This window comes from Elephantulus edwardii, unplaced genomic scaffold (assembly GCF_000299155.1).
Source record: "Elephantulus edwardii isolate Elephantulus edwardi_28Jun2011 unplaced genomic scaffold, EleEdw1.0 scaffold00151, whole genome shotgun sequence".
Classification (NCBI taxonomy): Eukaryota; Metazoa; Chordata; class Mammalia; order Macroscelidea; family Macroscelididae; genus Elephantulus; species Elephantulus edwardii.
Window position 1 is genome coordinate 4,971,075 of NW_006399901.1, and position 15,051 is coordinate 4,986,125.

The 15,051-nt window shown below is 43.3% G+C and overlaps 1 protein-coding gene across 3 annotated transcripts in view; it reads right to left on the reverse strand.

Annotated features, from left to right (window-relative positions):
* The window catches only part of CORO1C (coronin, actin binding protein, 1C), a 122,564-nt gene that overhangs the window by 39,670 nt on the left and 67,843 nt on the right, over positions 1 to 15,051 (reverse strand). For 2 of the 3 annotated variants that reach the window (XM_006894824.1, XM_006894825.1), the window contains one exon: positions 2,930 to 3,052. In XM_006894824.1, coding sequence (XP_006894886.1) covers positions 2,930 to 3,052 — 123 coding nt within the window. Of the gene's footprint in view, positions 1 to 2,929; positions 3,053 to 3,502; positions 3,507 to 15,051 lie in introns of all 3 variants that reach the window. The other variant, XM_006894826.1, reaches the window with a different exon arrangement.

The following is a 15,051-nucleotide window of genomic DNA, read 5'->3' on the forward strand; positions in this document are numbered from 1 at the left end:
CCCCCCCCCAGGTGCCTGTCGGGGCCTGGGTTTCAGCTGTCCACACCACAGCAGTGGGCAACGAGCTTAAAGCCCCTGATGGCTCTGGGCGCTGACTCTCACCAGTGGCTACGGATGAAGTCACAGGCGATTTTCCGCCAGAGCCGGCATACTTAAGACGTTTTAAAAAAATAAATTACAATTGATCCCAAAGCATTATTTCATTTATAAAATGTTCATTCTGACAATGCCAATAAAATGTGGTACATGAAGGAGTCTGAGAAGACAGTGACATCAGCAACAGCATTAATTTGGATCTCCCCAAACTATAAAGCAAGCTGATAACAAGATGAAAATCTATTATTTACAGAAAATTGGGCAATGATCCCAAAATGCATGAGTATGGGGCAGCTCATTAGAGCCACATAACCTATACATTATCAGCCTTTATGTATAATGCAAGCACAGGGTGGGACTGGGGTTGCTGACAGGCCAGGTAACAGCAGGGTAATTGAGGTCCCCAAGTAGGAGAACATTTCCCTTCTCCACCAGCTAGTGAATGGCAGAGGCACGCAACTAGATCCCACAGCAATTTCCACCCCATGAACTTATAAAGGCAAGGAAGTGAATACCATGAAAAGTCACGATAGAAATTACTTTGAGAGGAAAGGAGAGCCTCTGACTGGACACCTGGAGGGGGCCGCTGTGGGGGTTGCTTAGCTAAGCTCTACTTCTTGTCCTGGGTGATGGCTACAGGGTATTCACTTTGTAGTAATCCACTGAATTATATGATTGTTTTGTGAGTAATGCTAGAGTTGGGAAGAGTAAGAAGACAACATTTTAAATCCACTCCTTCAAGAAAGGCTGAGCCTCTCGGTGTATGATTTAGGCAGGAGATGCAGATAATTTTCCTTTTCCTTTGCAGATATGTATCTGCTACCATTTAAATGCTCAATTCTGCAAGGCACATTAAATGGAACAGTTCTTTTCAACAGCAGCATATTTCTTTGATATATTCTGGCTGCCAAAACTATGAGATCACAGGAGGAGTCATTCTCAGCCAAAAGTCCATGAGGGAAGATGGATAAATGTTTAAATGATGCAGTTCAGGAATTAATGTGTTTATGTAAATCCATTTTCTAATTAGGAAAGTCTTCCAGACAATGTTGCTGGGTCTGGCTCAGGCCACAGAAAATGAAGAGAAGAACTGTGTTCTCCAAATCCTCTATGTAATGTGCCGCAGACCCCCTGCAACTTAATTAGGGACTCTCTCCATTAATTTTTGGGCCAGAAGACTTCCTGTTTAGGCTTACTCTAAAGCTTTTCAACATAATTTGGGCTAGGATGACAACTGATCCACACCAATAATTAAACTTTAAGGCTAAAGAGATACTAATCAAAGGCAGGAAACTCTACATTCCTGTGAAGGGGCAAAAATGTAGACTCAAATTTCAAAATCTCGTGGAATCCTGAGTTTCTGGAGCCAAAGAAGCTAGACAAATCCCTGAAACTTGCCTCACGATAATCTTAAACTGTAAGTATTTCTCAAGTTTTCTGAAAACCAAATAGTAGAACTTAACTTGTAAAGAATGTCTGGGTTGAGCATTATGCTCTTTTAAAATCTACTTCTTGTCATGTGCCATGGAGTTGTGCAACAGCTCTGAAGCCTGCCCTGTCCTGAGCCAGTCTCACTGATTCTGACACACCTATCCACATTGCCCCAGTTACTCTATCAATCCATCTCATCCAGGGTCGTCCTCTTCTGCACTGTCCCTCCACCCTTCTGAGCAGGCTGTCCTTCTCCAAAGACTAGTCTCTCCTGGCCACATGCCTAAAGAATGTGAGAAGGAGCTTCAAAATCCTAGCCTCCAAGGAGAAACTTGGTTTCACCCTCTCCAAGACAGATCTATTTGTTTTTTTTTAGAGGTCCATGGTATGTCTACTTACAAGGGACAAATTAACAACATTAACTTGAGAGAGGGAGAAAAACCCTCAGGGGCAGTAAGTAACGGGGGAGAACAACTCAAAAAAGCAGCTGAGTATGGCTGGTGCATGAACTTAAGAATACAAACAATCATTGAATTGTACATGTCAAAATTGTTGAATTGGTATATGTTTCACTGTACATATTCTCTCTACAACAAAATTACAATGGAAAAGCTGAAGAAGAAGGGGGGGAAATGAAAGCATTCCAAAGCTTGATTTCACTTCACCCAAATTCATCTCGCTAAAACAACTTACTTTGGGAATTTAAAACAGGAAATGGTAAGAACATATTTTATCTTTGAAGTTGTTTGGTTTGTTTTTGTATCTGCACAAAGAGGGCTTTCTTAGCAAGGGTTCATGGGACAGAAGATGCCTTCAGAGATCAGGGTGAAAATAAGCATCTGTTAAAAACTCCTCTCATTCTGTCTCAAGAGCTGTCCCTCTGGCCCTGGATTTTATGGCAACAGTTTGTGGTAGCACATTTTTTCTTTGTTCTGTGGGTCATGTGGGCATAAAACATTGACCAAAATATTAGAAAGTCATTTCACTTTCCCTAAAGTCTTAGCAGGGCAGATGTCGGCTGTTAATAAGCATGCACAAGCACGTAGTCAAAAAAGGGGAAAAAGACAGTGTCAATTTTAACTTACTGACAAACTGGCTCCAAATCATAGCAAAGCCCATCAGCGTTGTGAGGCTATAAATCATAGGAGGAAGAGATGGACACGGCTCATCTTTTCCTTGCAATGTAGCTGCTGAATTTGAACCGCCAGACATGTGCAGTCCTTGGTTTAGCAGCAATTTGTTTCAGACTACAGCACCAGAGCCACCACAGTATAATCCTTAGAAAACCCATGTGCAATTAAAAAATGGTATAATGTTCTATACTCTTAAGTACACAAAAACACAACCTTACTTCAGGTTTTAAGGGAGACGCAAGGGTTGCGTACATGTAGTGGGAGCTTACCATAACCGTGCAGTCCTCTGAACCACTGGCAATGACTTGGTCATTGTGTGGACACCAATCGATGTCAAGCACTGGTCCTGTGTGGCCACATACAGTAGGGTAGGACTTGTCAATTCGACCAGTCTGAAACAGAAGAGAAATAGATCCATTATTGTAACATACACCTTAGAGTTTGCATGTTGCCTCAGCTCTACTTCTCCCTTATTACCACCACACAAAACTCTCCATTACTTATAAAGGGCAACATCTATACCTGCCAACAATAACTAGTAAGAACCGTCAAGTTATATTTGCCGTAGAGGCTACCATCAATCACATTCTACTAACTTCCAAGGTTCTAAACTCCTGTGACCACAAGAGTTTACTAAATCAGACCTATTTTCTTATTTAAGGTAATTTACAAATTAGAATGGTGTCAACCAAGACAAGCACTACTTCAACTGTAAAAAAGCTACTTCCTTTCTGAACAGGCTAGTGCCAGTCCATGAGGAAGTGCTGTGTGCTCCAGAAGGACATGTATAAATCACCAGTCTAGCAACTCATGTTTGCTACTGCTGCCTTGCTAGGGCAAACCAGCCTGACACTGGGACCAGATGAAATAGTTTAAGATCTCTAAATCCTAGAGCTTCCTCAATTTGATCCAACTGTGGAAATCTCCAGAGAAACTATATGTTAAAGTGAAGATCATAGGCTCCAGAATCAGGCAGGTAAGGGTTTTAATCTAAGCTCCACCACTTAAACAGTGTGTTACTTTGTAAGGAAGTTATATTATCTCTCTTGGTTATACAGTATCTCTTTTCCAAGATTACTGTGAAGATGTGGCTCTTCACAGGAGAGTCTCTAAGACCATGTTTGTAGCTCTCTCAGTATAAGGACTAGCAAACCTACTGTCAATGAACTGATTCCTACCCCTGGTGACCTCATGTGCTACAGGGCTTTCACTGTCTATAATCTCACAGAAAGGGAGTCCTGGTGGTCCAGTGACTCAGCTGCTAACGGATGGCAGTTTGAATCCACCAGTGGTGCTCTGTCCTTATGAAGACGACAGCTTTGGAAAGCCCAGGGAACAGTGCTACACTGTCCTACAGGTTTGCTGTGAATTGGAATCAAAATAATGGCCACAGGTTTGGGCTTGGTTTTAATTTTATGGAAGTAGATTGCTGGGCCTTTCTTCCACAGCACTGTTAGGGAAATTACAACTAATAGCTTTTTATTTTTTTAATAGCTTTTTAATTAGTTATCTAAAGCAAGTCTGGAAATTCTATGAACTTAGAGAAATGATGAAAGTTATACAAGTGTTCAGGTCTTTCATTCATAGGGTCACTATGAGTCATCTACTACTTTATGGCACTTAATAACAACAACGCAATCTATTTCCACCACTGTTGTTGCTGTGTGCCAGTAAGTCAAAACTGACTCACAGCTGACGGTGCAGCAGGTTTTCAGAGGCTATATATCACACTGGAGGCGAATGCCCTTTTTTTTTTTCTTTGGAGCAGCTGGTAGATTTGAGCTGCCTGCCTTTGAGCTGACAGCACAACTCCTTACCCACTAGGCCACCAGAGTTAGTACACAATCAATCACCACTAGTATTAAAGTGATCTGTATATACATAATACGTAAAGGGTCTCTCATAATAAGTGTTCAATAAAAAAATGATTGTCATGTATTATTACTAGATCTTCTAAAAAAACCACATTCATTTATCCCGTCAGTTAAGATGAACAAACAGCACAGGCCGCAGATTTATTTCAGTGCTCCCAGGACGCATTACAGGTCAAGCCCATAAAAATCTCATAAACAAACAAAAAAAAAACAAAAAAAAATCTCATAAACAATAAGTTTGCTCATTTTTAATGATGGAGTAAATGAATAGATTTTGCTAGAAAATCTAGTAATGATACTTCAATAAGAAGAGACATTTAAATAGCCAACGACAGCAGAGATCTGCAGATGGTATGCCTACAAGCCTCTTCCTCAACTCCTTTTTACACTTAACAAAACTCATTAAACTCTTGAAAAATTATCATTGAAAAAGGAATCCACAGAAGAAAACAGCAACAAATATGCTGAAATATAGAATCCGGGAGCTAGGAGAAGGCTCTACTATTTTTTAGCTGTGAAGCACAGGCCGAATTACTTGATCTGTCGACATCAGTTTCCGCATCTATAGAATGAGAATAACAGGTTTTTTTAAATAGTTCATTCTTCAAGATTTATGAGTACTAAACGAAGACAGTCAAGGTAATGTACTCAGTAGGGTTCTAGCACCCACAATTTAAAAGTGGGAAATCCCCACCTATCACATCCTAGGATAACACGTTTCAGAAAGAACAACTTCTATTCAGTCTCCACCGCCACAGGCCCACTCTCCTCTCCGTTGCCATGGAAGACGAGGTCGCTGCCCTGGTCACTGACTGGCTCCGGTATGTGCAAGGCCGGCTTTGCAAGCAACGACACCCCCCGGGTGGTCTTCCCGTCCATCGTGGGGCGCCCCCGGCACCAGGGTGTGATGGGGGCATGGACCATAAGGACTCGTATGTGGGCGACGATGCACAGAGCAAGTGGGACATCCTGACGCTCAAGTACCAGATGGAGCATGGCATCGTCACCAACTGGGACGACAGGAAATGATCTGGCATCACACCTTCTACAACGAGCTGCGCCTGGCCCCTGATGAGCACCCGGTGCTGCTGACCGAGGCGCCCCTGAACCCCAAGGCCAACCACGAGAAGATGACCCAGGTCATGTTCGAGACCTTCACCACATCCGTGGCCATCTAGCCGCGCTGTGGCCGTAAGCGCTGGGCCCACCACAGGCATTGTCATAGACTCCGGTGGCACATGGTGTGCATCTACCAGGGCTACGCGCTGCTGCCACCATCCTGCACCTGCACCTGCACCTGCACCTGCACCTGGCTGGCCACGACCTCACCGAGCGAGGCTACAGCTTCACCATCACAGCCGAGCGCACGATCGAGCGCGACATCAAGGAGCTGTGCTCTGTGGCGCTGGACTTGGAGCAGGAGATGCCACGGCCACCTCCTCTTCCTCGCTGGAGTACAGGCACGAGCTGCCCGATGGAGGGCCACCCGCATCTGGCAACACACACTTCCGGTGTCCAGAGGCGCTCTTCCGGCCGTCCTTCCGGGGCAAGGAGTCGTGTGGGGCATCCATGAGACCGACCACCTTTAACTCCATCACTAAGTGTGATGTGGACATCAGAGAGGACCTCTACCCAGCACCAGTGGGGCGGGGCCCCCATGTACCCAGGCATCGCTGACAGGATGCAGGTGATCACGGCGCTGGCACCCAGCACCATGAAGCTCAAGATCATTGCACCCCCAAACGCAAGTACTCCGTGTGGATCGGTGGCTCCATCCTGGCCTCGCTGTCTACCTTCCAGCAGATGTGGATCAGCAAACAGGAGTACGATGGATGGGCCCCTCCATCGTCTACCGCAAATGCTTCTACAAGGTGCCCGCCTGCATGAGCTCCTCCGAGGGCAGCCACCCCGCACGCCTACCTTGAGCCTCTGAGACTGGAAGAAGCCTTTGAAAACATTGTCCTTGAAGCCTGTACCTCGAAATCAGCACCGGAGCTAGACCTTGTTGCTGATCTGACCTTGTATCAAGATGCCTGTTCCCTCAGTCTATGTTTAATACCCTGTACATAATTTGATTTCAACCCTTAGCTCGTGTGACGAAGGCCACTGGCTGGGCAAGGACCCACCTCCCCGACCTCGTGGTCTGCAGGGTATTCTTGGCAGAGCTGATGGCTCCAGGTCCCCCAGAGGCTGCAGGCTGGGAGGAGCAGTTGTGACTGCTGGTCTCCCTCATGGGATTGGAAAAATCTGAGCCTTAAGACCCGATTTCCTTTCTTAGCCTTTTCCTGCCGGATCACAGTGCATGTTACTTGCCTTGAGTTGGAAGACGCTTTGCATTAAAACCTGTAAACTGTATTCATCCTCTTAATTTATGTAAGGTTTTTATACACGATTCTCAACTCTAGAGAAGACAAATTTTGGTTTTTCTACTATCATGTGCGAGTATTAGGCCCCAACAATACCGCCCAGTGTAAGAATAAAGTGCTGCAGTCAAGGCAAAAAAACCCCCCACAACTTTTAAACAAACACCTATGCTGGTGTTCTTACCACATTCTCCCACTGCAATGTCATAAAAAACAATGCAAGATGGTTACGTCCCTACCTGCCCTACAGCTCTCACCCCAGGTTAAGGTTCTCTTGTGCAAGCTGCTAGTTGATGGTCCTATGTGTTTGTTTTCTTACAATAATTATTATTTAAACTACACACAGCATATTTACTCTTATAAAATTTTAATAATTTAAAATATTTGAAGACAAGTTAGAATGAGATCAGACACATTTTAATAGGCATTCTGGATGAGAATAAAGAAGATGGGAGAGATACAAAAACTGAAGAAATAATGGCCGAGAACTTTAATCAAAGGCCCAACAAAAGGTGTAAGTCTATCAAGATCACCAAAAACAGAGTGTAAAGAAAAAGAAATCCACAACTATTTACACTAGAGGGAAATTTCGAACACCTAAAACCAACAGTAAAAGCAACCACAAAGAAAAGACTGATTATTCATTGAAAGAGTAATTGGATTGACTGAGGGCAGGCTTCTCAAAAGCATTTGGAGAAACAAAGAAACAGGAAAATATTTTGAAGATACACACACACATGATTATGGGTAATGGGGGGAGCTTAACCATAAAAACACGATATAGTCACATTTCTGGTTTGCAACGAAAGCAGATATTAGAGGAAAATGTATTGCCTTAAAATGCATATATTTAAGACTGAAATGAAATGAGTTAATATTTAACATAAAAGTCAGAAAAAGAACAGGGGACTATGATAATCACTTATATAGCTTGACAAATATAACTAATGCCACTAAATTATATACCTGAGAAGGAGGAGAATTAATAGTTAATAATAATAATTAATTAATAAAAATACAAAATTATCAGAGTAGCTATATGAAGTGGAAAGAAAGATACTCAGAATCAACGAAACTATCACAAAATGAGAAAATGTGAGCATTAAAAAAAAAGGAGGATTTACATGTTTTACAAATTGAAGGTTGTGACAAGCCTGTGTTAAGCAAGTGACATTCACTGGTAATTCTCAATAGTATCTCAAGCTTTTCATGCTATTGCACACTTAGGCAGTATAGTGTAAAGATAACATTTGTATCACTGGGAAACAAACAAATTCAGATGGGTCACATCAATATTTGAAACCAAATCCATACTATCTCCAAGGTATGCTTGTGTGATTGAAATTTACAGACTAGTATGAACAACAGAAATTTTAAAACTTCATATAGAAATTCTCCTAAGAATTATAACAGAAACAGGCATTAAAAATTGAGTAAAAATTTTAATAGATTCATAACCAATAAAGAATCTGTATTGTAAATCTATCTATTGCCCTCCTAAACTCCATGTCAATCCCTAAAGTCCAAAAGAACAGTAGTTCCCCATAGTTTCAAGGGGACTGAGAGCAAATATTCATAGAGCATTTCAAACAAACCCTTCCAGGGCAGAATGAGGAGAAGACCGCTCCATTCACTGCATAAGGAATGCATCATCAGTGATAGAAAGGACAACACAAGGAAGCAATTTGTAAACCTATGAAGACTGACCAAAAAAGAAAAAGGTTAAACTAGATTTCGAGTGAGCTGTTCTCAAAAACCTTTAAGTGAAAAGGCTGGTTACAAACTGGGAGAAAACCTTGGTCAAAGTCAACACACAACTCGCCAGAATGATTTGAGCTGTTCTCAAAAACCTTTAAGTGAAAAGGCTGGTTACAAACTGGGAGAAAACCTTGGTCAAAGTCAACACACAACTCGCCAGAATGATTTAACACGTGATTTGAGCAAGGAATGTGAATTCTTTTGTGTGTGTGTGATGTTTTTTACATAAATAATATTTATTTTTAGGCTGAATAGCAATTGAACTGCTTTTGCTTTTACACTATTCCCAACAGCCCAGTGCTTCAGTAAACATCCTTCTTATATAAAATGGGGAGGGTGTTTCCCTTACAGACCACCAGTAGTCTGAGGACAAGAGGGGACACAACTTTGACCTCCCAGGGAAGGAAATATGAATAACCAACACCACTATGGAAAAGGTAAATCAATCTCAATGGCAAAACCCTAAGTCCCTGCCAGCAAGCTCACTTCGATGGAGTCAGTGCTCTTGCAGCACAGAGGAGCAGCTGGTGGATTCAAACCACGGACCTTGGTCTGGCAGTACAATTCCTTACCACTAGGCCACCACAGCTCCCTCTCAATAATTAAGGAAAATGATTATGATCAAGTCATAGTCATTAAAACTGGTAAAAATGCAGAAATCTAAGTGCTGACTCAGAACTCAGATAAGAGCAACCTACAAAAGGTGTACAGTGTATCCTCTTAAAATTTCTAATCAATCGACTAGTAGCAGAAAGGCTGTTGATTCAAACCCAACCAGAAGAAACTTGAGAGATAGGACAGGTTTGGTGCTCTGCATCCGGAAGGCCATGACCTTGAAAACCCTGTGGAGTGGGGTCTCCAGGAGCCAGAACCAATCACCGGCGCCAATAGCAACAACTGACTATTGCATTGGAACAGATGAAAGAAAGAACGTTCTAAAATGAATATATGATTAGGCATTATACATATGACAATAGCCCAGAATAAGAGATCTATCATTGCAAAGAGGACTGGTGGGCAGGGATGGAGGAGGTATGTAATTATGCAACAATGAATGAATATGTAAAAAAAAAGTAAACGGGGGGAGGGGAAATGGAGGTTGAGAATGGGCAAGAATGAATGAGTGAAAATTTAACTTCTCTGTAAATGTTCATTAAAAATCAAAATTAAAATAAAATTTTATTTTAGAAAATCAGAATAGAGGCTGGAAAGGTGTCCTCTCCACGCCTCAGCCATGCCACCTCTAGGGAACAGAAGGGCAGAAAACACACTGCAGACCAACTCCAGGGACATGAAAACTGGAAAAAAAGAAAGCAAAAGAGGAAGGACAGATCATTAAGCTACATCCGTGATACTTTAGTGTTTCAAAAAGGAAAGATACGAAACCAATATGGCAAAATATGTAAGCCTGTGGGCAAGTATGGCAGTTCCTATTAGTTTGTTTGATCGGTTTCCTGTTTGGAAGAAAATTATGAAAAATATAAAAAAGCTGAGAAATACATTAATGTTTTTTACCAATTTCAATTTAAAAAAAAAACAACAACAAAACTCATGCCTAGGAAGCAAGCTTTTCTAGCTGATTTGTTTGTCGCAAGGCTATATGCAGCTCTCTCCAGTAAACCCTCACCTGTATCCTTGAGGACAAAATACAGTCACTGAACTCAGACTAAGGAAACCAAATCACTTTTTAAAATCTGAGTTGCTGCTCACATGCAAAGCAATTCTGAGGGGATTCTGTTCTTACTTGTGCACTAAATGACTTTTTTTAAAAGTTAAAATCTAGCAATTCTGGCTAAAAGTAAGAACTATTCACAAATCTCTTTCTCATGGCCACTGAATCAGAACCTCATCATAGCTTACCCTCCAATGGGTGGGTTTCCAGAGGCTGTCAGGTGCTTGGGAGGATTCGACCCCCTATCTTCCTTGGAGCAGCCAGTGGATTCAAACTGCCTGCCTTTGGATTACAGTGCAACTTGTTATCCACTAGACCTCCAGAGCTCTCCATTCACAAATGGTGTTCAGTTAAATGCAATATTTAAGAAGATAAATAATTTTCTGCTATTTCCAATTCAATCCATGATAATGCCATAGCTTGAAAGAACTTAAGAGTCCACTTAAAGCCTCAAGTTGCAATACTCAGAAACACCTTCGGTCAAGATGTTGAATGATCTAGGAAGCAGAGAGTCAGTGTACCAAAAAGAACTGGCTGATACTGGAAAAACTCAAGAAGTATCATATGGACAAGAGGCCAATGGTAATAATGGAAGAAGCTGAAGCTGTACTGAAGGCACTGGCAGAAAACAGGGTCCTGGGAAATGATGGGATACCTACTGCATGTTTTAAAGAACAAATGCAATTCTGGATCTGCTCACTAGTCTATGCTTGGAAATCTGGATAACAGCTACTTAGCAACTGAAGGAAACCATATTTGTTTCCATTCCCCAAAATGTGATCCAACAGAAGGTGGAACTATTGAACAGAATCTTTAATTACTATCACATACAAGCAAAATATTGCTGAAGATCATCCAAAAATGACTAGCACAGTAAGCATACTGATGAAGATTTGCCAAAAGTTCAAGTTGGGGGCTTCCACGATGGCAGCGGTGGCAGAAACAGTGTGGCGAGCGGTGGGAGTGGCAGATCACATGGAGGAGGGCCACCATGACCTTCTACAGACCTCTGTTTATTGATAATTGAACAATTAAACAGTTGATGACTGGTCTTTGGTGCGGATCGAGGCTCAACATCAGGAGATCAAGGATTCCCAGGGAGGAATGCGTGAGTCCCGTGGCTCCCAGCCCCCTGATGTTGAGCCCGCACCACTGCCACAGCTCCATGAGTCTCCCAACGCTGGACCCCAGGGATCTCCTCACATGGGATGGACAGTAGGCACTGGTTACCCCGAGGCTGGTGCAGCAGAGCCACCACACTGCCACAGAATGGACTTGTTATGGGGAGAATTCTTGGAGCCAAGATGGTGGCGGCGGGAGATGCTGCGGCAGGTTGGGGTTTCCCTGGGAAGGCCAGAGAGGAAGATCACCAATACAATGGATTGATGAGAGTCACTGTGAGCTGTCTATGACTTGATGACATTTAACAGTGGCAGCATGTCTGAGACGGCATATATCCTCAATGCACCACATCTGTTGATCTGTTTACTGCATCAACCAAGAACTGTTTAGACCTGGGAGGGGTCTGTTCACTACTCTCAGATCCCCTTCTCCATTTGTAAAGGGAGAAGGCAATGACACCTACTTCAAATTATAGTATGACCACTTATTGGGGGGGGGGGTAATGGTGGCAGTGCCGGAATTGGGGATGCTGTCCCTGGCCACATGGTCTTCAGTGAGGTGTGGGGTCCGGACTTGGGGTGGGGGACTTTAGTGGGGGAGTGTGCGAGCCAGCCCCTAGGGTGTGTCACCCGGCCCTGGGAGGGGGGGTACCATCCAGCCCTTGGGGCAAACCATTCGGGCCCTCGGGACAAGCTGTTCCAGCCCTCAGACTGAGCTCCTCAGCCCTCAGGTGGTGCCATCCAACTCCTGGGTAGAACAAACTGCCTATGGTGTACAGAGAACTTTATCTAGGCTACTTTCCTCCACCCTCTCCCCCAGTACACCCGTAAGTAACACCCCCAAAAGCCCTTCTATTTGTAACTCACAAGTTTGTTCTCTCTAGGTTTGCTCCCTTCCCTATAAGTAACTTTAACACTGAGTTTTACTCCAGACCTGACCCTGAACCCAGTTCCAGAGACTAAAAGGAAATACAACAGCCAGCTAAGGAAGCAAAGGAGGATGGAGCCTCAGGGTTCAGTCAGCCATTCCCATTCCCACTGGACCCACCTGGGAAAATACTTTGTAGCCCAGAGGGGAGTAAATGTCAGGAAAATATCTTCTAACAGAGCAAGAAGGCAAGCAGCTTTAAGGTGAAAAAGTGTGCTCCCTTTCCCCCTTCACATCAATGCCCCTCTTCAGCATGAAGAAGCCAGAGAGTCAGCACCCAATTCCCAAATGAAAAACCCACAAGTGAGTAAGACAGTTTGTTTAATCACCATTTGGACTATGCTTACCATTGCCCTGTATCATCTGGTCCCCACTGAATCTTTCCATTTCCTTCACCTGCTCTCCCCAGCAATCAAACTGTGCTGCCCATCCTCAGCTTTCTGCTACCAACCTTCACCTCCTTGTTTCACCAACATGTTTTTCCCAATTGTTGTTGTTGTTGTTATGTACCGTCGAGTAGTTTGAGACTCATAGCGACCTTATGTACAACAGCCCTAAACCCTGCTCTATCCTGTGCCAATCTCATTGCCTGACACACCCATCCCGATTACCCCAGTCACTGAATCAATCCACCTAATAGAGGGTCTTCCCCTCCTGCGCTGTCCCTCCACTCTGCCCAGCATGATGTCCCTCTCCAAAGACCTGTCTCTCCTTACAACATGTCCAAAGTATGTCAGACGAAGCCCCAGAATCCTTGCCTCCAAGGAGCAGCCTGGTTTAACCCTCTCTAGGATGAATCTATTTGTTTTCTTGGCAGTCCATGGTATATTCAGTACTCTTCTCCAGCACCATAGCTCAAAGGCGTCAATTCTCCTTCTATCCTCCCTAGTCACTGTCCAACTCTCTGATGCATAACAAGTGATTGCAAAGACCGTGGCCTGTATCAGGCACACCTTAGTCTCCAGAGAGACACTGTTTCTCTTGAGTGCTTTAGAGAGGTCCCTAACCACAGACTTTCCCATCGCAATACGTTTTTTGATTTCCTGGCTACTGGTGCCAAGAGTGTTGACTGTGGAGCCGAGCAAACTGAAGCTGTCTGAACTGAAACTCAATCTCTTCACCATCCATCCTGATGCTACCGATTGGTTCAGTGGTGAGAATTTTTGTCTTCTTGACATTGAGCCTCAGTCCATATTGAAGGCTGTAGTCCTTGACCCTCTGCAGTAAGTGCACGAGGTCCTCCTCAGTTTCAGCGAGCAGGGTTGTGTCATCTGCATAACACAGATTGTTGATAGATCATCCACCAATCCTAACGCCATGCTTCTCCTCATAGAGCCCAGCCTCTTGGATAATCTGTTCTGCATACAGGTTGAAAAAGTATGGAGACAGGACACATCCCTGGCGTACACCCTTCCCAATTTTGAACCATGCAGTGTTGCCCTGCTCTGTTCTGACTACTGCCTCTTGGTCCAAGTATAGGTTTCGCATTAGCACGATTAAAAAAAAAAAAAAGTTCAAGTTGGACTTAGAAGAGGCAGTGTCAGTGCTGATGTCAGATGGACCTTGGCTGAAAGCAGAGAATAGCAGATGAATGTCTATTTGTGTTTTATGGAATAGACAAGGGCATTTGACGGTGTGGATCATAAAAGTCTGTGGCTAAAGACTGATCACATTATTACAAAATAGGCAAGAGACATGGAAAGACTTTTCCAGAGGAAGATAGTCAGATGGCCAAAAGACACACATGAAGAAATGCTCAAAATCACTGGCAACAAGAGAGATGCAAATCAAAACAACAATGAGGTACCTACCATTTCACTCTAGTAGTAGTGGCAAAGTTTAAAAGGATGGCAAATAATAAATGTTGGAGAGGATGGGGAGAGATAGGAAATCTTATACACTACTGATGGGATTGTAAAATGGTGCAACCATTCTGGAAGGCAGTTTGGGGTTTCCTCAAAAAGCCGAACATAGAAATTCCATAAGACCCAGCTATTCCATTGCTTGGAATATATCCCAAGAAAATAAGAAGTGAGGCACAAAGGGAGATTTGTACACAAATGTTCATAGCAGCATTATTCACTATAGCAAGAACATGGAAACAGCTGAAATGTCCAACCACCATCAAATGGATTGAGAAATTATGGTACATTCATACAATGGAATACTATGCAGCACGCAGGAGCAATGATTTTGTAAATTATTACCTATCATGGGAGGGATTGGAGAGCATTATGCTAAGTGAACTAACTCAGTCCCATAAAGACAAATATTGTATAATACCATTATTGTATGAGAATCTGAGGGGGGAGGGGAGGCACAGGGGGATGAGGATGAAGGTAATCATAAGGTCCCACAATCTGATGGGTGGAAAAGTGGGTTAAGGAAATGGGAAAGATATGGTGTGAAAAGCAATGCATATAGAATTTTTAAGTAAAACAGTATAAAATAAAAAGTTAAAAAAAAGAAACAACACCCCACTAAGGTATGTTGTTGTTGTTGTTATGTGCCGTCAAGTCGCTTGCGACTCATAGCGACCCTATGTACAACAGCTATAAACCCTGCTCTATCCTGTGCCAATCGCACTGCCTCTGACACACCCATCCCGATTACCCCAGTCACTGAATCAATCCATTTCACAGAGGGTCTTCCCCTCTTGCGCCGTCCCTCCACCC